Source organism: Haplochromis burtoni, unplaced genomic scaffold (assembly GCF_018398535.1).
Source record: "Haplochromis burtoni strain Fernald_Lab_line unplaced genomic scaffold, NCSU_Asbu1 Contig_3, whole genome shotgun sequence".
In the NCBI taxonomy this organism is placed as follows: Eukaryota; Metazoa; Chordata; class Actinopteri; order Cichliformes; family Cichlidae; genus Haplochromis; species Haplochromis burtoni.
In genome coordinates this window covers 2347744-2370667 of record NW_024582364.1, presented here as the reverse complement: position 1 = coordinate 2370667, position 22924 = coordinate 2347744, and the positions used below count along the sequence as shown (strand labels likewise).

The following is a 22924-nucleotide window of genomic DNA, read 5'->3' as shown; positions in this document are numbered from 1 at the left end:
GAAGTGGAGTGCAACCACTGAACTGCACTGCTTTTAGAGGTTGTCAGCACCAACAGTAGTGTGATAGATATGACCTAACTTTGTGTAGGGGCTCTTACCTGGCGTATTTTTGGAATGTCATTCTGTAGCTATCATATGCTGCTGAATAGAAATGGCTTCCAGCGTTGTTCTCAAAGCTGTTATTAAGCAAGCTTCATAGGTGTAGAGAGGTTTGTTTTAGAAAACAAACAGAGAACAAAAGAGTGCCGCAAAAAAGTTTTAGCTTTATGGACCACAATGGTGGTTTTCCAAAGTACCATGTAACAAATGACTATCCTCATCAAACTTTGGCTGTGTGAATGGTAGACAGGGGAGGAGCGGGGAGGGGAATAGGGTTCTGAAAGGCCCCCCAGCGTCAAAGCCTTAATAATCATGTGAGCAGCGCTGGACTTCATTACCCTCCTGTTCGACAGGCCGAGTGCCAGCCTGGATTGCTGGCTGGCTGTGGCAAGGTCAACGGCGGAGGAAAAACCAGTTACTGTGTTACTCTGGAGCGGAATGGAGAGGGGCGGCCATCTGTCAGCTCAGGCCTGCCATACCCGCAGAGCAAATGGACACGGGCGGCCAGAGGAGAGGCCACAGACACCCATAGAGCTAAACCCAGTGAGCATAACACTGAGGCATGGACACAAATCCAGCCAAAGTGATGGGCATTGGTACTACTAAAACACACACATGCACATATATCTATATATATATATCTTTCTTTCCTCACAGCATAATATATTATATAATATAATATATATATATATATTATATATATATATATTATATATTAATATACATATATTATATAGATATATATATAATATATATATATATAATATATACTAAATATATAATATATAACTATATATATAAATGATATATATAATATTAATATATATTATATAATATATATACTATATATAATAGAATATATATATTATATCATCAAATATATTATATATAATATATAGAATATAATCATAATAATAACTATAACCAATATAATAATTATTATATATATATATATATATATATATATATATATATATATATATATATATATATATATATATAAACTACACTATATATATATATATATATATATATATATAATATATATATTAATATAATATTATAATATTATATAATTATATATATTTATACATATATATAATATTATAATAGATATATTACATATATAAGATAAATATACTATATAGTAATTAATATATAAATATATATATTATATAATATATTATATATATATATATATAATATATATATATATATACTATATGTAGATATATATATATATGAAAGGCAAGGCTGCAGTCAAGAAATTTGGCAGTAAGCTATGTCTGTGTTTATGCATGTTTATTTTTACTATCAGCACACTATTGGGCCCCTACTGCTTTAAATCCAGATGGCAAACCATTTGATAAAAAGTTGACAAAAGTTTCGCTTTGCTTGCCAACAGTAAATGTGTTTAATCAGCTCTTTTATGGAGGCAAACTCCTTCTGAATATAAGTGCAGAAAATGTAGACCATTTTGGACTTTAAAAGACTCATGTTTTCTTCCTAAACACAGCAACATAACACAGTTTTTTTTTCTTCATCAAACTCTCCCATATCCAGTTTTTAGTGTTTCACCTTGCTGGCTGTTTGTCAGCATCTGAGTCGCATGAACCTTCTTTGCGAGGACCTTTATGGTGCCCTCTGGCCAAAGTGGAAGAACCCTGTGGAATGTTCCAAAACTCTCTAATAGGTTTCAGGTGCTGCAGGCCACCCGCCAGCCTCCCCACTATCACCCCACTCTGCGTGTCTTGTGTGATAAGACTTCAACAGTCAGAGCACCAGCAATTCTCCTCCATGGGATTGAGGGCAGAGCTAAATGCGAAATGTTTCCCCGTCTCCATCATATATGAGTGTTTTCCGTCTCCTTTGACCGAAGCGGCGAAGTAAATAAAAGTATAGCTTCTCTCGCGAGTGTGGCTCAAGTTCAGACAAGAAATTTGGCAACTCCGCCATCCCACAACTAAGCACAGCTAACGCTCCTTTTTGTTTTCCTCTCGAACCCCCCGGCTTGAGCATCAACACACTCCGGAAAACAGGGAGATGGTCCTGGGCGATTCCCCTCACATTAATGGAAATCACACAGGAACTCCCTGGATGAAAGCCTTATGCGTTATTAAGGTTTAATGTTGATATCAGTGCTTATATGTTTACTTGAGTGCGCGGTGTTGCTGATGTAGAATTGTCAGAGAGGTGCAGATTTAGTAAGGAATTAGTGTACACCCAGGATTTAATTAAGCGGATCTATTTCCATCTTGTTAGAAAGAGATAATGTGAGTACCGCATGCATCATAGGTTACCATATTAAATGCTGCTTCCTGTAACAGCATTATATCTTCTAGAGAGGTGCTTGCAGATTATAGAAAGGAAATGCTATGTTTATCTGAAACAGTTGTCGCTTAAAGACGAGGGCTAAAAACACACGAGCTAGCACGTTGTTTGCCATACTTCTTTGCATACGCAAACATGCTCATTAAAAATGAATTTTAAAAAAAGAAAAATGGTCACACTTCCAATTTCCTTTTACAGATACCTTGTTCCATTTCTCGCATGACAGTGGAGAGTGAACACTGAAGCGACATGGCCTCTTTGTCTCTCCATTTGTCCCACTGCTGCCTAGAGACGTAAACCTTAAGCCACTCACTCGCTGATTAATCTTTTAACATTTATAATTACTAATTAAGTTAGTAAGAGACTTTTAATGTAGTCCTCCTTCAATGGGGAGCAGAGAGGACAACAGATCATTAGCTTCAATAATGAACGCGGATGAGACAGATAATGGCCTATGATAGGTGAATACTGACAGTTATATTAAATGAGGCGAGTATATGGGAAATGCAGCATGGATTCCAAAAGCCATGCAGAGACAAGGTGGTAAAGTGCACCACTAACTCCAGAAAAAAAAGCATGTGAGGCATAAAGAAGTAGCTTGTACTAATTAAAGCATGCATGTAGCTCTCTGATAACGTCACTTTTATATATGCGCTGTGTATTTAACATGCAACGATATCTATATCTGATTTGATAATTGTGTCAAAGCCAGTTTCAAGTGCAGATTTCATGCAGCAATTCACACTGGTTTCATTGAGTTTTTGGTCTCCCTAATGTCATCGGTGTATCTCATTATCACATTATTACATTAGTGTCTGCGTTATCCTGGTGGCTGTAAGTTGCTGCCCATTAAAAGAGTCATTTCATCTCAGGTTTTCTTGTCTTTTTTTTTTTTTTTTTTTACCTTAACGACGATGCTACTCTGGCACATTTCGTGTGCTTTCCCACTTTGGGGAAGGTGCTTATGCCATAATGATTATTATCATTAAGAAGATATTAATGTGCTTAGTGTTTGCGACCCAGCTGCTCATCATGGCCCGAGCTACCTGCCGGGGGAGGGAAGTGAGCTGCTGCCAAAATGGACAGTGCACATAGGCCACCGCCCACCTGTCCAGAGGTTTCAGGGTCAGTGGAGGTCACACCTACCTCCCTTTCTGCACTCTGCTGAACTAGCGGAGGGATGGCTCAGAACATAAAATTGGAGGAGATGAATTGTGTTATGTGGGATGATGTTAAAAAGTGTAATGGAACGGGCTATGTTTCGGGCTTGAACATCACTGTGTGCATCCCCTGTCTTGTATATACATATTAAATAAATAGTAATATGGGGAATTATATCCTTTAATTCTTAAGTGGCATTAAATCGTGTTTCAGCCCATTTTAGAGGCACTACACTAATACTAAATTTGTTTGCATTAAACTAGAGTTTTACAAATACGTTTGTGTTAACTGGATTTAAAAAAAAAAATCTTTACATTTTGCACTGGCTCTTGTTTTGAAGCCTTATATCATCATCACCATAGATAGATGGTGCAAGCCAGACTGGCTCCACCTCCAGTCTCTCAGTTTCAAATTGCTGCTTCATTAGGACTTGGAAAAGAAACCCATGGTTACATTTAATCAAACGAATCTTTATGGCAGACCAACATAATCAATCACAATCCTTATCCAATATGCTACATTCTGTAACTACCAAGCTGGCTTGGAGAGAAGTCAATTATGGCCCTACTCTCTCTCATCCACTGCCGACGTAGCTGTGTGTGATATTATACCGTTTCTGCAGTTATTTTCATTATGCAAATCTGGACTGTGCATCTCACACGCACAACCTTTTTCCTATTCGTGTGGTTAATTCCTGCTTCTCTCTTTTATACTTGCAGTTCTTGTATGATACATGAACTGGGGGGTTGTTGGAGAGTGTGATGTGCCATATCTAGAATAATCAAATTAAGTATTAATGATTTTTGCTCTCAAACTAACACTTGTGTTGCACAGTGGGCTGCAGTCAGTGGTGTTGTTCATATTTCATATGTTTTGTGTCCATACAGAGCTGTTTGCACTGAATCTTTGTGTGCGTGTGTGCGTGTGTGCGTGCGTGCGTGCGTGCGTGTGTCTATGAAATCATTTACAGTTTGTTTTTTCCATACAAGTTCTGCTCTTTCGCCCCATATCCTCAAGTACATTTATGTCTGGATGCAAAACACATGCAACTTCACACACTGCAAGTGCGTTTACACATTGTACAGGCGCTCATCGTTTAATCTATCAATCTGTTTTTTTTCCCTCCTTTCCTCCTCATCTTGTGTGTTCTTCCTCCACGCCTTTTCACTTCGGCACTCGGAATCACGCACAATCCACACACACCGCATAATACACATAAGCACGGAAACACACAGAGGCGCACGCACACACAAGGTAGCTTGGTTGGTGGGGGCCATGGCTGCAGCTCTTCTGCGCAGTCCCAGAGTGGCTCCCGGGGCTCGGCTGCCAGTTGTTTGCCAGCGTCTCCGGGTGGAATTCATTCAAATTAAAGCGGTGGAATGAGGCCCGAGTCCCAGAATGCCTCGTCCCTCTCCTTCATCAGCATTCCGCCGATGAGAGTAATTAAAGCAGAAATTAATTCTGCTGTAAGCAGAGGAGCCACAGAATAACTGATATTAGAGGCTGGATGATGAATGCTTGGCATCAAGGGAGGTCTCAAGGGAGGAAGAGGAAATTCACAGATCTCTCTTTCTTTCTTTCTTTCTCTCTTTCTTTCTTTCTTTCTTTCTTTCCTCACAGCCTTTTTCTCTATTTTCCCCTTTTCTGCCCATTCCTATGTTTGTATTTCTTTATTTTTTGTCGTCTGCATTTCTCTCTCCTGCGTGGTCTATTACTCGTTTCTCATCTTTGCATTTCTTTCATCCTCCATGGCAACATTTGTCCTTCTGTGCCACCTAAAGACTGCTACAAAGCACTGGATCTATTGACTTTAAGCATGACTGAAGACATTGGGAGTAAGCCCCCTCTGCTCAGAAACAGTATTTCACATTCTGTCAGCGCCGGTGTTCGTATTTTCAGTCAAAAAAAAGCATATTAGAGTGAGGTGATGCTGCAAATGCTCGTGCTTTGCTATTTGTTAACAGAAGCCGAAATGGAAAGTGCTTTCAGGTGAATTCTTTAAGGGCACAGTATCAGGCATCACAGAAAAATATAAAGCTGTTGTGATTAGAAATATAGATGATGTTGGCACGAATAAAAATATACAATTATTAAATTAGGGTGTTTATTTAAAAAGGCTTGGAAATAAATAATTTGTAATGTTTTTAAGGCAAGCTGCCTCTTTTTTTTTCTCAGGCTTAATTTGAGACTGAACCTTGAATCTCTCCAGATGATGTGATATTCTACCCAGGATGATTCAGTGATCCCCCAGTGTCCCCTGACGCGTTATTTTTGGAATAGCACATCTTTAGCAAGAACAGTCACAAGACTGAAAGACAAACAACTGAACTCTTGAAACACCGGGCCTGGATGAGGCTGTCAGTGTTTTCCTCTCTTAGAATCAAATGGAATTGAACAAAGGTTAGCTCTTTGGGGCTTTATGGTAATGTGATATACGATGCTGCCATGGAATTTGCCAATGCATGTCTTAGCACTGTCTGACTCTAAGGAAGAAGTGAATGGTAATTACGCTGACCTCTGCCCCTCCCTTTCTTATTCTGCCCTCTGGGTAAAAAGCCCGAGGTGGTAATAAACAATAGATAGATCTGTCTTGTTTATATTGCAGCTGCCGCACTCTAATGACACACGAGATTGGTCTCTATTTTGAAAATAATGCATGCCAAGAGGTGCAGGTAGTAAAACTGCATTTTTAATTGGTTTTGTGCAAGAATATCTCAATCAGATGTAAATGAATGGAAGCCCAACCTGAGAGTTACCGACTGTTATTAAGAATTTAGGAGGCTGGCATGGAGTTGAAACACAGAATGAATGATTAGACACTGTAAAGAGCCCCAGATGCAAAAGAGATGCAGACTGGCTAAAGCAGCTACCGACCTGTTGATGAGGCCTCGCCGAATAGAGGCTAAAGATTTCGCTACTACTGCCCAGCAAAGGTGCCCTAAGGGGTCAGAGAAGGTGAATTGTACCCCTGCTCACAGTTTAAAGATGCATAAGATGTTAAAAACCAACATTTTTTTCACCATGATGATTATTTAGATGTAAAAATAATGAATTTCTCTGTTTTGACCTTTTTAAAGTTTCTCCTGAAACTATGAAGTTGTCCCTAATTCTTCCATGTCATTTTTTTTTTTATTCCTCCTTTGGAAAGATGATATGAAGCATGAAGCAGAAATAGTGATCATACAGTAAAGACATTTCCTCTAAATTATTTAGCAAGAGTGGCTTTTTATAGACGCAAATTTACCTATGGACCTAAAAGCTTAGTACTTAGCTGCAGTTTTCTGAGAATATCTCTGCAGTGGATCATGTTGCTGTGGAGCATGATATTTCTCTCTATCATTCAAATGGTGTTGCCATTATGAACAGCGCTGGCCTATCTTGATGTCTGCCATCCTGGAAATGGCGGCAGCATTGTTTGTTTGTCTACTTGGTTCCATACACCAATAAAAATACACTCAAAATGAAACCTTGGTGTAACGATGACCTTAAACACAATGACACTCTTTCCCATAACATTGTCCTGTCCAATAGTCCAGAACTCCCCTAAGAGGCCTTACAGCAAGTCTAGGAGGAACCAAATGAGAGAGAAATCGATTACTTTCCTCTCTCCACTGTCTCTGCCCTGGCTGAATTACTGAAACAAGATGCTGCACTTAGAGGAGTCTTTGGAGAGGCAGAGGGAGAGAAAGAGAGGTGGGGAAGAGAGAAACACTTTTAGGGACATGGGTGCCATTTAGACTAGGACCATCTTCTCACAGAAAGCCACTAAAAGCAGTGAATGATCCTCTTCCTGTCCCAGGCTGGGAGTTGGTTAGCCTCCCGTGGTTAAGTGAATACAGAAAATACACTCAGGTTTGAGGTCAAAGCAAGATCATTAAAAACAATATTAATTTCTGAAATCCAAGCACAACAGTCATTCGCATTCACCCCGAACTTGGCCGGAGCACACTCGACTGCTACAGTGTGTGCGTGTCCAAAAGCACAAGACCTACATGGCTACACGGATCCAGTCTGATGTTGTTTTCTGACTTCATAATGTCAAATGGGTGTTGTTTAACATCCACAGATTTTATTGTCTGAACTATGAAGATGAAAATGAAGCCCGCTCGTTTGGTAGATAGAACGTGGTGCTTAAGGGACCCAATCCCTGTAAGTGCCATTAAGTGGAAATTGCCGTTCACATATTCCAGTGGTTTGATTAATTACACTCTCTCATGTGCTTTCATAAAGGCCCAATGAAATATGGGGAGCAAATTGCATTGTGTTCCTGTATCCTGTTATGTAAAAGCAGTTTAATTATTGACACATGTTTTGCCACCTGGCAGGGGAGAGGATGGTTGGACATGAATAGAAATCAAACAATAGATATTATGGAAGGGTAGAGCTAGCACTTGAGATGCCATGTGTTTCCGTATCTGTGACTCACTTTATGTCCCCTTCTTCACCTCGCCTCAGGTCCTCCTCCTGAATCAGAGCAAAGAGCAGTCGTGATCGGCTGCGTGTGTCAAAGTTGTAAGGGAAGCTTTATGTGGAAGTGAGCGCACTTTGAAACCTGTTTAACTTTGGAGGCAGGACTGCTTTTTTAAAGGTCTCTTCTAATAAATGTGTAGTTAATGTGATATTTTGTGAAGGCTTCATAGTCTCTCTAGAGAATTAAAAGATCCCTGCTGGCTTTGTGTGATATCTTAAGAAAGCTCTTTTTTGATCAGAGTAAAGACGCTACTTAGCTGCTGATACACTTTGAACTCAAGGAAGCGGTGTGAGAAGACAACAAGCAAAGTTGCAGTTTTAACATAAATGTCTTTATTTCCCTTTTCTTTCTTTTTTCTTTGTTCCTAGATAAGAGCAGTGCCCTCTACTGCCATGGAGACTGAATAACATGAGTGTTTCAGGGCAGTGCTTGCCTTCTGTTGTAGCCAGTAGTACTTAGGCTCCACTCTATTCTGTATTCTACAGTGTATGTGGAGGTATTAGCTCATAAAACCCTCCTACTGTCATATGAACCCACTGCAGTCCCTGAGCTCTATATGAACAGCAGGGCTCTGATACTTAGTCCCAAGCTGTTCCTGTTTGCCCAAAACGATCAGGCCTGGCCTCGTGCTCTCTACCTGATCTAGTTGACTGGGCTGTGTAAGTTAGGTAGGCAGTCCCTGTCTCCATCCCCCCTCCTCCCTCCCAATATGCACTTGGACCCGGGCTCAGGCTGCACCTTTTGTGTTCCACAGGGATAAGGGGGCCAGATGGAGGAATTTGATTAACCAGCAGTGGAGGACCAAATGTTCAATTGGATACAGAACCAGTTGGAAGACGGGAGGGAGCGAGGGATGAGGCGGGGTAGAGGGAGAAATCTAAAATGGCTGGTCATGTGCACCGGCCAACACTTTGCAAAGGGGAGCCCAAACAGACACTGAGGTGTAGTAATGCAGAAGCCCTTTTCCAAGTACCAGCTGGGCCTTTTAGGAGCCTCTATCCCCACAGCAGACACACGGCAGCCTCCAAGCAGCTTGACTTTACCATATGTGGAACTTTTTTATGCTCCACCTGGTTTCCCCAGGGGACCTGTGCCGCTGGGACGCCGGAGGCAGGTGAATTGCTCTTAATGCAAGGCACTGAATCACTAGGCCAACAACATGAGGGAAGTGCCTAGGGAGAGGAAATGGATCTGCAGAAAGACTGGCGCGGACTGGCGCGACCTTGGAGCTAGTGCCCGCTGTGCAGCAGAAAACTGTGTGACGTGTCACTGTGCTTCATCTTTAATAATATCCACACTTAGATTTCTTGCACAACATTATGTATTATTTCACAAAGTGTTTTTTTTTCCAAAATGGAACTGTTCCATTTGTAAACTGGCTTTAGTTTAGAGCCTCTGTACTCTTGCCTGAATCCCCCCCTCCTCCCATTTTTCCTATTAGCATTTTTTTCTTAGAATAATTTACTGATTCACGAAGATTTTGGTTTATGTAATACATATTGTGTGCACTTTGCTAATATTTCCATGCACTCCTGCTTAAATCTAAGTTACATCGTAGCTTCAGTTGTTTCTACTCCTTTACATAGTTTTCAGAGTGCCGACTTCCAGGACAGGTACTGTAGGTCGAATGAGGGAAAATTTGGCCAAGACAGTGAGGCTGTGGTCACTCTCCTGCCTGCACCTGTCTTACTGAGTCTGTGGCAAAAAGCCAGAGGTCAGGGGTCACCACAGGGGGCTGTCAAGGTCAAAGGTTTATCACTCTCCAAGGGGTCCTGGAGCCATCACTCAGACCCTACAGTACACACGATCTGCCCAGTTGAGTTTTTTTTTTTTTCCTTCCCTACTTTTTCTAATCCCTCCAAATGGCTCGGGCAAAACTCCTGACAGCAGCAAGAGAAACAAACTGTGGGGTGTGGAGCTCTAAGCCATCAGCTGGAGATTTCACTTTGAAAAGATTCCCTTTTACTCACTGCCCTTTCCACCAATCAGAGGGCTCGCCAGAGTCCAGGCACCCAGAGCTGCTGCCCTCTGACCCTGCCAGCGGTTGTTGGTTTATTTTGTTTGGGCATTTTGGAGAGGATGGGGCTGCTTTTGACAGTTCAGGCAGCAGGACTTGGATAAGGTCTTTAACAAAGACAGCCAGAGAGGGTGAGTTTCACAGCTCAAAAAAAGGCACAAGCTACCCCGAGCTGGTTTTTGCAGTTTCGGTACTGCACTCGTATTGCTGGAGAGGTTGTCATATTCATTGAGACATGTGGAAAATGGCCCATTTTGGAGGGGAAATAGGGGCCATTCATGCAAAGTCAATCCCATCAAGTAGACAGAAATTCCTCGATACCCATGTTTATGCAGCTGTGCCCGGCGATCAAATTACACCAACCCTCTTGTAACAACCTCGCCTCCTTCTGCCCTTTCTGCTTGTTCCCCCTGACCTCCTCTGAATATGAAAGGAGCCTCAGATGGGTCTCGCCATCACCGGGGAGCAAGGGAGAGGCAACGAGACAAAAGGGGGCACCTAACCTAGAGTTTTACCTACCCGCAACAGTAATTGGGTCAAAGCCACGGAGCTTCCATGGGTCAGCGGAGGGGCCCGTCATATGAGGGGCACATAGGGGCAGTCAAAGAAGGCCCGTCCCCAGAGAAGAAGTACTAACCGTCATGCTGTAGCACCAACTCTGACAGACCGCAGGGAACGGACCCACCGCATCGAGCTTGTCAGCTGTTCCGGCAGCGCGGAGCGATCGTGGAGCCCTCCACTGGGAGTGTATTACTGAAGGCTTTTCTTCTCTGCCTCTGTGTTTTATTTTTTTGGGTGGGGAGGGCAGGGTTGCAAGTCTGTGTGCAAGAGGGGGTGTTGAGGGGTATAATTTAGAGCACAGAGGGAGCTTCGTCTCTCCATCTTATGATTTGGAGGTGAAGACAAGCGCCCTCGGGGGCCCCCTGTCAGAGCTTTTGGGCGCGCTCAATGCAGACTTCAATAAAAACACACAAAAAGAATTCCCCCACAAGGGCGCCCGGCTGAATTGCTGACGCCAATGTAAAAGATTCAGTTTTCTGTGAATCATTTAGTACAGCGACCCTGAGCTCTCTACACAACGTGACAATAACAGGAAACCCCCCTCTGTCCTCCTCATCATGAAAAAACGAGACTTGCAACAAACCCGGAGAATGCAGAATTATTTTTTTCACACATACAATTTCACACATCGATCACCCTCTGCCACTCCTCCATTTTCCTCTTCCCCTCCCATCTCTCACTCCTCTTCTCTTTCCTTCTCTCACTGTATTCCTGTCATGACAAATGTCAAACACAGTCAGTTAGGAGAGCGGGGGTTTTTTTTCTAACCCTTTTTTTTCTTCTTCTTCTTCTTCTTGGTAACCAAGAGCTTGCCAAGACGAATGTGCGCTGGGACAAGACTGCTGCAGAAGCATCACATTGGAGCATCAGCATCAGATATTTCTGTGAAAGTAACAGAAATGTTTGAAGGTGTTGTCACAAGCTCACAGGTTCCTGCTGTTTGTGTGCACCAGAGGGAAATGGCGCCTTCTCAGCCCTTTTGTCTCCTCCCTCCCCATTGTTGTTTTTAAACTTATTTCTCTGTTTAGTTGTTATCACTTTTATTGTGGTTAAGAATCTCAGCATGGCTGTTTTTGTGGATTTTGACAGAGGGGGTTGGTGTTATAGTCAGAGTTAAAATTAGAGGAGTTGCTTTTCTGTGTGACTTGGAGACATGTCATCTTCTGGAAGCAGTGGGGAGTCTGTCAGTCACAGCCATGGTGTGTTTTAATCATCTCTGTCCCACTTGGTGAAGCGCTGACGGTTAGAGTGAGGGTTACCTCCCCTGGACAATACCAGTATGCTAGAATCTCATACACTCTGATGTCAGACATAGCAACCAGTTAAGAAATATGAGACGTTTCTTCCTCAAGTTAATCCTGCAAATTCAATGGGGGAATCAAGCAACGTCTGGTGAATCTGAAGATATATCACGAGTGCGTTTGAAGGGTTTTCTGATCTTTCAAAAGATATGACAGCTGGAAGGAGATTGGCAACAAAATAGCAGGAGTTTGTCACTATAATAAGAGCATGACGCTGATAGAATAATCAAAACCCACGACATCTTAGAAGCTTAATGAGTGGGGGCTCCCCCCAAGCGAGCAATAATAATAGTGTTTTGTAATTCTATCGCCATTATAATGATACTCTAAGGAATTTTAAATAGACATTTCTTTGTAAAACAAAGTAGGTTAGACTGCAAATTATATTTTCCATAATGAAGCAGCTGTGACTACAAGCATGTATTTACAGTGCTTGCATGTGACGACGCCATAAGAGTTAGGCCACACTGGCCTTTTTTACAGGACGCCCATCCTGCTCGCTTTCCTTTAACCCCTATCTGAGCATGCTCCCTGCTGTCCTCTCCAGAGATATGGATTCTCATTTCTGAGAGCATCCTCTGACAGTCTTAATGGACAAGTATTCTCTACGAGGATCGGAGAGCTCTCGCTGAAAAGACTGCTCTCGTCATCGCTAGAATAAGTACGTTTTTCTCCTCTCCTCTTCTGCCCCGAACCCATCTAAGGTTGCTTTTAAGGGGCAGAAATTAAACCGAGCCTTCAGAGAGCAATGAAAACTGAAAACAAGGGTGGAGAGCGGATGCTTTCGATGCCACCTTAATGTCAAACAAGCACTGTACAACAGAAAGTATTTAAATATTAAAGGATAAATTGCAAATGCATTAACAAATATGAATCCTAAATACCGTTTTCGTTCGCAGATGCATGACATAAGCCACTAAATTGAGCTTTAAACAGAAGTACTTAGAAAAATATTCCTGCAAGGCCCCAAGCAATTAGTCCAGCTGCCTGCCTTTGTCCACCTACCCATTGTGTTCTTTGTAAAAACCATTCTCTTACACCTCCACTTACTCCATCCTTTGAGACGCCATTGGAAATCCAGGGCTCTGAGTTGAACCCACAGTTGGTTTAAGTGTAATGAAATGTATGTCATGTCTCTGGCTCGCTCCCTCTGGCTTCCCCTCACCCCTGGCCCCCTGAAAGCACTGCCTTTGACAGGAAGGCCTCTGTGGCTTCTGCTGCAGTGATCTTTAGCCCCTTCAGGTCCCACTGACTATTTAGGACGTCCCTGTGATTTGAGGGTGGACTCAACCGTCCACACATGTTTCAGAGCACCAAGTGATAGACAGATAATAGACAGATAGATGAGAGTGGGAGCCTTGGACAGCTAAACAAGCCCCGTGGGAAATTTTACTCTGATTCCCGACTGCATTTTATAACAAATAACCTCTATCCTGTTACTATTTATTAATGTTTTACAGTACGCTTACGGAAAACACCAAGTTGGCTATGCTTATCGTACGCGCTGGGAGCCTAGCAATGTGCACATTTACTCTGCGGTTTATGCTGTTTATCTGTTATGTGTGTTCTGTCCTACATTGTGCACATTATAGAGACCCCATGGTAACAGAAGTCAGATGCAGTGTCTGTAAGAGGACCCAAGCTGAGCCATTTCAGATGATGCACATTTAAATTTGTACATATATTGACTATGGAGTTCTCCGTTTATTTATCATACATTCAATCTTTATGCAGATGAGGGTGAACGCATCATGCATGGCACACCTAGGTTGCATCTCGATGTGTGTATCTTTATGAGGCTTTTTTTTTGTTTTCTTTTTTTATTTACCTGAAGCTTTGTGAGCGTGAGACTCTTATGTGTCTGTGCATGGATATTGCAGCTTGGAGAGCGTGTGCATGTCCACTATATTAGACGGAGCGTGCGAGGGGTGCCTCAGCGTGAGTGTACTGCTGTCTGTTCAGAGCTCTCTGCACCAGCAGGGTGCGCCATTCCAATTTACCCATCAGCCGTGGAGGTAGGGGGTAAAAGTGCGGGGCAGCACTGTCGGAGATTTCACATTCGAGGGACGAGATTACCAGTCAGAGGACCCCTGTGTGGAGGTGATGAGGGAGGGCGACTGCAGGGGCACAGTGTGAGGGAGTTGGGGCTGATGGAGGATGGGGGAAGGGGGAGGGCAACAAGACTCCAGCACCACCCTGGAATCCATGGGCTCTCTGTTTTCTGGGGAGCATAGCTGCCAAGCTGCACATCTGTTTGACACCAGGCGCTGTGGTATGGCAGTCAGGGGCTGTCTGTCCCGATTCACATCTCTTCGCCCTCTAGTTTGTTGTAAGGATCTGGACAACTTTTGAAGCCTATCTCTTTTGAAATCCTTCTTAAAACTGTGCAGGTTTTTGGAAAAGAAAACCAAAAATAAAGGACAGATGGAGTCTCACTTTCATAACAGCAAATATTTATACTTCTACCGCTCTCTTTTTTTATTTCCTCTAATCACATGCTCGTGAAAGATTTGTATATCCTAAAACTCTGGAGCATAATCATGGCATTAAAAATCATCTTTAGCAGTTACCTCAGGCCCACAGACCAAGCCTGCTTTTGGCTGTACTCACTCAGTCTGTATTTGAGTGTCAGCCAAGTCAGCCGTGGCTGCTCCAGAGACCCAGAAGTCTGTTGGGGAGACAGGACATTCCAAACAGCATAACTCATTCTTTACACCATCTCCACCACTATTAGTTAATTATATGCAGGTGTTTTCCTTTCTGCTTTTTTTTCATTGTTGTTTTTTTTGTTTGTAGATCTAATAAAAATGTGACCAAAGTACATAAAGCCAGAAACACGGCGAAAAAAGAAGGGAGAGATAGTGTGGAGGAAGTGGCTGAATGTGCTGCATGAAGCAAATTATTGCCCCCATGTAGATTCATCAGTTCTCCCTGCTGGATTAAGGAAGGGCCTTTCTAATGAAGTTCGCCCCGTCAAAATGAAGGGACTAATTCTGATTTAGCTGAGGTAATGAACTTCCCCTCTCCTAGTGAGAGCAGCACCATGGGGTGGTTGTGCAGGGGGGGTGGGGGCAAAGGAGAGTGGCAGCAAGAGAGAGGGAAGACGAGACGGAAGAGAGACATGGAAGGAGGACAGATAGAGCTAGAAGGGAGAGAGAAAGCTAGGTGGAGAATGAGGGGGAAAAAAATTATGCAAAACGGCTGTCTCGTATTTGCTGAGATGTATTAAATTTCCAGTGCGGGTGCCTGTGTTATATAAAATTATGTTAATGTCTTGTGGCCCGCTGCGAATGGCGGCTTGCTGGTCCTGAGCATGCGTGGCTGGCCGCTACATGGAGCGCACTCAGTGGGACTCAGCTTTTCTATTAAGGAAAACCTCTAGACACCTGATGATGAATTCTCTCTCACCAAATGTTCCCCCTTTTTTGTGTCGAAAATATGAGCGCTTTTCTAAATGACTTTGGAGAGCCTGGCGTGGCGCTTGGCGGCCTCCATCGAGCAGGGGGGAAAGGGGTATGGGGGGGGGTCCCTCTGCAGCAGGCTAAGGGAGTCAATTAAGGCAAGCGCTGATAATTATAAGCCGGCAGAACGCAGAGGCTGGCTAATTGTACAGTGTTCCATGCCGCGAGCCCAGCCATGGGGCCTCTGTTCAACGCTCTCCTTCCCTGCTCCATTGTGCGGACCTCAAACCCCATAAACCCCATAAACCCACAAACCTCGGCACGACAATGCCACAGTGAGGCTACCAAAAAAAGCCGGTCATGTGTCCATAATGAACTTTTTACATTCAGGCCATTCACTCTGTCGAGACCTGAAAGAGAGTCTGGTCTGTATTCACACCTCATGTATTTATTTTTTGCTCTTTTACGTTACTTTTACTTTCCTCGCTGTTGTGTTTTTGTTCTTCTTTGTAAAAAAATTTTCCCTCACTTTGCGAAGCAACTTTCATAGAGTACATGATCCTTGGAAAGTCAGGGCATAGTCACTTGACCTTTGTTTCCTTCTAACAAGAAAAAAAGCCCAGCAGTTTAGAATAGGCACGTATAGAGTAAATTAGAGCATTTCAGTGTAGAATGGTGTTTGTGTGGCTGCAGGGGGTCCGGCACTCCATGCAATCCATCTCAGCAGCCTGCACTGTTTGTCCCCAATGGACCTCCGTACCTGCCTGCAGCTGCAGCGCCTACATATCATTCGTTAACAAGTATTCGCCTCTTGCCTTTGTTGTTGTGGATTTCTCCCTTTTCTTTCTTCTTCTGTTCTGTCTCCGTGACCTGCACACTGTTCATTTGACCGAGTTTTAGCCATTGCGGGCTTTAGCTGCGAGAATTGCAGGTAGCGTGGAAACACAAAATGGCAGCGCATTCTTCAAACGGTACTGCAGATCCAAATCCTGCTGAAACGCCAGCTTCGTCTGGTTTTACCAGCTACTCTCCCTTTGGCAGACTGAAGAGTGAAACATTCAATTCACTGTTTCAAATCTAAAATTATCTGTAAGCACAAAAACTGAAAAATAGACAGTTTTCTGGCCACTACACCAGATATTCCAAAATATCTGGACTTATTTGAAATATATATATATATATATATAATATATATATTCCTGGATGAGAGGCAACAGGTCTGCATAATTTCCGTCCAATTTTTCTTTTATGTAGTTATGTAGTCAAGTTGTCATAAAGGTGAGTCATTAAACATAAAACAAAGCACAGAAGGCTCTGCACAAATACTGGCGTTCATGTAGTCAGTGGCACACAGACTCTTTTGCATAACTGGCCTCAGGTATTCTAGTAGAAAATGGTTTAATGTATTGTAGTAATTCATAGCGAAGCGGTGTCCTTAATAATTCAGTAATGACTGTTAATTATAGCCTTTTTCTAAATATATATTACATTTTTATTTACATATATAAAAATCTGAGCATTGCTATGTACATGTGTAGGGAATCGGAGCAAATAGCTCAACTAAAAATGTCTGCTCGTTGTGCTTATGGAGAAGGAGAAAAGTCCTTATGCTTGCATCCCTCTTGTTTTGTAAAACCCAAAAGGTGTTCTAGTCGGCTAAACCTTTTGTAACACCCATTCAAGCGTTACGCATGTTTATCTCGACACAAAAACCTGCCAGTTTGGTGTTTCTACCTCTGGCGTGGTAGCCAAGGGAGCTGTGAAGCGGTTAATGTAGGCGCAGAGTGGCTGATCCTAGCAGGAGCCTAGCCCTGCTCTGATTAGCACCTCCAACGAGCTGCCATGCATCAGAGCTGACATTCTCCGAGAGTCATGTTCCCCCAGAATCCTTTGCTCTCGCTGTGCGAGGGCGTCACCACTACTGACATGTCACAGCCAACAATCTCACTTCACCTCTCATTCTCCCTCTGGAGGTTGGAAAGCAGCATCAGCCGCGCTCCAGCGTTGGGACCCTGACATGGGGGCTCAGCTTATCTTTTTTTTTTACTTCTTTCTTGCAGACACAGGCTATATCTTTTCCACGCAGGTCTTACTACAGTACCAACACCTTTCATTTTGTATTGTAGTAAGTTCTCCAGTATCTCGATTCCATTAGCTAGCTCAAACACATTACCATCACTGTTTGTGTAATGCATTAGGTCTTTGATGGAGTGTGTGGAGGGGTTGGGGGGATTTTACAATGCCTGAGTAAAATCTTATACTTGAATCTCAAACATTTTGCACTTGATTGACTCTGTCCTTCTAAAACTGTGGAGGCAGGAGATAGATATTAGTGCTGTTCCCCCCGGGCAGTTCTCCAATCAGCTTCAGTCCAGGGGGAGTCCATCCCTTTGCGTTCCCACCTACAACCTCCCTACCCCCACATGCTGCATTCACCAGGCCCTAATGGGTGTAGCAATACTTCTGAAATGAGTTTATTCCTTATGAGCAGTGCCTCCACCTCAAGAGAGCGCACCACACAGAGGTGGAGTCAATTTGTATTCACCCATAATTCCCTGGGCCTTAATCACTCTGATTTTCCTCCCATTATCTGTTAATGGATAGTTCCCGCGGAGAGAAGAGAGAAGTAAACCCACCTACTGTTTACAGGCCTGAAGCTGTCTACTCTGCTACCATCCACAATCCCATGGTGGGTTGTATATACAGCAGTGAGTCCGCTGAAAACCGAATCTTCTTGGATTATTAACATATAACTCCAATATGTGGCTGAATAGCAGGAGACAGATGGTGGAATAGAAACCAAACTCTTGCTAAAGGTGAAATTCCTCATAAACAAGATTGTTCTGAAAATAAATGTAAAAAAAGGCATTTCTGTTTTTATGGCTAGGTTTGGCAGCTTAGAAACTCAGCACTGACCTGTTAGTTATAAATCGACCCCCCCCCCCCCCCCCCCACACACACACACACACACACACACACACACACACACCCATCACCCTGTGATTACTATGGTTGTTGTGCCTGTATCTTGTTTAAAACAACCACTAAATATTCCCAATTTGTTCCCCCAGTTGTTTGCTCATTACTTTCAGCGCAGAAGTGCCTTGATTGATGCCGTTAATATCATCTGCTTTGGCGACACGAGAAACACGGGCCCCTGTGAGCCTGAGCTTCAGAGAACTGTTCATTATGCCCCAGAGAAGAGCGCAGATCTAAGTATCAGATTTTTCTTGTCCAAAGTCAAACGCTGAAAGTGGTCCTGAATTCCCTTCGCATTCTCACTGCTCCTCGGCAGAATTGTTTAAAGGGAGAAAGGGGCAGTGGTGGTGAGGGAAGCGGTGGCGTTGGAACAGAATAAGCTGAGGGAGAGTTTTTAATTAAGCAATGCCCTGCGATATACTTAATTACACATTATTGTCAGAAAGTTAGAGCGCCTTTAGTTACATCGGTTTCAGTCACTGTCAGCTGACGGCTGTGCGTTTGTACTCTTAAGCACAATAAAACATCTATCAGAATCGCAGGCGCTTTTACCGCTGCCTTACAAAATTCAATATGCTGCAGCTGTGTCGCGGTTACATAAAGAGTTCACTAAACTATGCAAGCGAGACCTGCAAGCCCCAGCGTCCCAAACAACCTTCAACGGCACATGAACTTCAGCCTGGATACAAAAAAAAGGGAAAAAAGTAAACAGCGCAGAGAAATAAAGACCATTCTTTTTGAGAGTAGTTTTTTCCTCTCCCCCTCTCCTGTCCTCCACATGGGAGAGATATTAGGCGTTTGTGTTTTAAGGAGCTGTGAAATACATAAACCATGAGCCACAGGAACGCAAGGCCCTGTGGATATGCAGATGGGCTTACTTTGCTGGTGTCAGGGATGCTTAGAGGGAGCAGACACAGGAGCAGTTCTCATCTAAAGGATTTTCTTAGGAGTGCGGAGGGACAGGGTGGTGGCAGTGGAGAACACCCGGGAGACTCTGAAACAGAGAGTGGGAGGAGGGAAAGGGAGAGAGATGAGGATAGAGAGAGAGGGCTGACAGTCCCCTGTGGCCCTGTAACTATATCCAGAGTCTGCTCGGTGGATAGAGAGGGGTGGGGGCTCACGCAGGGCCATGCTGATTGGGCAGCCCAAGAGAAGGGCTGGGGGAGCAACAGGAAGTGACCTCAGCCCAATGAGGCAGCTATAGGGGCGAGCAAGCCGACTTCCTCCCTTGGCTCTCACTAAGAAACAAGCTGCCAGCCTGATTCAACCCCTGTTACACTGCTGAATACAAACCCAGCCCTAAACAGGCTACATTAGAGGCGCTAACGGAGCAGAATTTGCTCGTGATAGGCCCTCACTTAAACCTCGTTTTCCCTCTCAGTCGCATATCCTCAACACTAAAAGATATTATATATCAACAGTGGCGTCATCTTAATGTTGACAAATCATGTGAAAATTAATACTTTGACTCCACAAGTATAAGTAGCTTTGTGGCCAAAAGCCTTGTGAGCATTGTGGCCACATAAAGTGCCTGTAGAGAAATCATTCTAAGGCATGGATTTGCTAACAGTAAGAAAAAAACAAAATTGCTGCTGTATTCTTTAAATTGGGAACATTCTGTTTCATTTATATCTGTCATTTTCACCTGATGCACCTGCTCACAGACACAGTCACACACATGCACACATGCAAGGTCAGTCAGGCAGGTGCAGAGTTATATGCATAATGAAGCAGGCCAGGTCTCCAAAGGGACCGCATTGTGCACTAGGGTCAAATGAGGGCTGCACATATGGCAGAAGAACAGATCTGTGCACGCTGCAGCAAGGTTGACCTTAGTGTACACCGTCACACAGATAAGCAAACTGAATGGTGATCAAAGAGGACAGTGATCCTCTTGCACGGCTGCGTGGATGCGCTCGTGGCAAACACCCCCTCCCCTTCCCCTCTTTCGCTGATGCCTGCTGCTACACTCAGATGCACATGTAGGCTACAGAGTATCTCATCTGTCAAATGCATGATTGCAGAACACAGCATCAACTCTTTCCCTTTCAAACTACCATGAGCTGCTTTGATCAGCTTTTACCTTTTGTGAGACAGACATACAGGAATGTTGTCTGTGAGCTTGTGCTGATGCACAACTAATTTGGGGTTTTTTAGGTTTCAGACATCATATTAAAGGATATGCATGATGAAAGAAGATTAAGAAGGAAAAAAATGGCAAAAATGTGTTATAGTAAAAACTGCAGTGTACTGCAAAGAGCCTGACACTGTAGGAGATGTTTTCATTCCTTTTTTTTCCAGAATATTGGGGTTATTGGGTCACAGTTGTCTCTATTTGTCAGTATCAGTCGATGAGTGCAAACACTGCGATACTACCTATTTTTATGTCTAGTTTCAGCTTTAAGAAATTCAAAAAAACATTTTAGGGCTAAGGCTTTTTTTTCATTCTCTAATATTTTAGAAATAATTGCCCAGTATAGCTTAAAATGTGGTGGCCAAGGTGACCATATTCTTGGAAAGCTTTGCTTTTCAGATTACTTGTTTGCCAAATTTGCCTAAAGCATGTTCAACTAACCCTCTACCTGGACCCACCAGGAATCAAGCTCTGCACAGCTGTTTAGGTGGATTATATATACATGCTTCTGGCACCCAGGGTCTATGCGGTGGGCACTGGGCTGCAGAGACCTGGGGATAAACCATGGCTGAGTCCCAGAGGTATGCACCCCCGCCCCTTTGCCGTACAGTAGCAAGAGTTTGATCGAGCACTAGTCTGGCAGAGTGCATAGGCCTTTTATTGACACACTGGAGATGGGCAGTTCTCTAAAAGTCTGAGTCAGCAGATTGTTGTGCTGCAAAGAAATGTGCAGGTCTACCACGATGACATTTATTTAAGTTATCATTGGCTGTGGTTGAGGTAGTCAAATGTTGATATAGACATTTGGGTATTTTTAAAGCAAAGAAGATAATCTGTCGTGCAAGTGAGCGTGCTGTAAAGGAGAGTTGGGTTTATACGAGCTGATGAGAGCCGAGATCAGGGACATATAAGTAAGGTTTGAGAAGCATTTTTTCAGTTATTTGGGGGGGATTTTGTCCTTGAAAAACTGATAATGACCCTCTGCACCGTTTGACATGCACTGTTTGACTATTGTTGATTTATTTTGATTCGCAGTCTGCGAAGCACATATGACTCTTTCCTCCTCCATTTAGACTTTGTAGATTTATTTTTATGTAAGTTGATAAAAAGAAAAGGAAAAAAAGATGACACTCGCCATGTTCAAAGTGCAAGCCCTCGTCTGAGCTATTAGGACCCCAGCTGGTCATCCAATTTATGCCTGATGGGAGCAGATCACACAATATTTTTTTTTCCTGTTTGAGTCATGAAAATCACAGACACAAGAGTGTTCCTATAAATTTGTTAAATTTAAATTTCATGTTAAAAGGGAAGAGGGAAAAAAGGACCAGGACAAAGTGAGATCTCTGCAACTCCTCAGCCATTCATGCTCTGCTTCTTCCACCTCTTATGGTTTTCTGTGTATTTTCTTTTTTTTGTTGTTTCTTCTCTACAGAGGAAGGATTGAACCATGAATGCAAGCTCTGCAGTCAGTCATTCGACTCACCAGCGAAGCTTCAATGCCACCTGATTGAGCACAGCTTTGAGGGCATGGGTGGAACCTTCAAGTGCCCGGTCTGCTTTACAGGTGCGTATTGTGCATGTGTTTGTGTGCATGCAAGCGTGTGTGTATCGTGCAGTATCAGCCCAGTGAACACATGGAAAGATTATAAATTAAAAGTTTTTTTATGTTAACTTTTCTAACACAGTTACATTTTCAACAAAGCTTCTTTGCATGTTTTTTCTTTTTCGCTTTGAAGGCAAATGGGTTCTAAATGAGTTGGGAAAGGTCGATCAAGCAGGCCAGCTAAAGCTAAGAGCAGTTTGCTGCATGTGGATTTTTATTTAGTCAAATTGCCTCCAAATCAAGGCCAAAGAAGTGTCATGAGGTGAGAGGGGGAGAAAGAAAGAGAGCAGGGGGGAAGGCAGTGTGAGCTGAGGGGAGATGGGGGATTGAGGAGTGGGGAAAGAAAAGGAGATGTGCTAATTGTGGATGGCAGTGGTGCTGATAGCTGTAATGATCTCATCTGTCTCTGTGCGTGGAGGTGGAAGGACCGGACTCCTCCTGAGAGGATAGCGCCCTCCTTCAGTGTCAACAGGGTTAACTATCTCTATAATGAAATCTGCAAAGTCGTTAACTTCAGCTCTTCACTCTTTCTCCCATCTCAGCTCTTTACTCTTCCTAACACTTTTTTGGTCCTCAGCTCATTTCCCCCTCTTGTGCTTCCTGTAACCCCCCATCCACCCATTGCACAAAAACTAATTTGTCTCTCCTTCACTTGTTACATCAATTAACATCATTAGTTCACATTTTGCGCGTTGCTCAAAGTTGTTTTCACATCTTTTTTTTTTTAACTCCAGATCCCCCTCACATCGCCGCTCCTTCTTCCTTTTCCTTCTTTCTCTCCACTCCCCTCCCTCTAGTCTGCTCCACTTCTCTCATTGCTGTTTTGGCCTTATCTCTCTTTTAGGAGAGGCCTATTGATATTTCCC

General features: G+C 43.2%; 1 protein-coding gene across 5 annotated transcripts in view; it reads left to right on the top strand.

Annotated features, from left to right (window-relative positions):
* Window positions 1–22924, top strand: part of LOC102301267 (zinc finger protein 521) — an 89258-nt gene that overhangs the window by 49415 nt on the left and 16919 nt on the right. For all 5 annotated transcript variants that reach the window (XM_014332625.2, XM_014332622.2, XM_005912711.2 and 2 more), the window contains one exon: window positions 21888–22019. In XM_014332625.2, the coding sequence (XP_014188111.1) occupies window positions 21888–22019 (132 nt within the window). The remainder of the gene's footprint in view (window positions 1–21887; window positions 22020–22924) is intronic.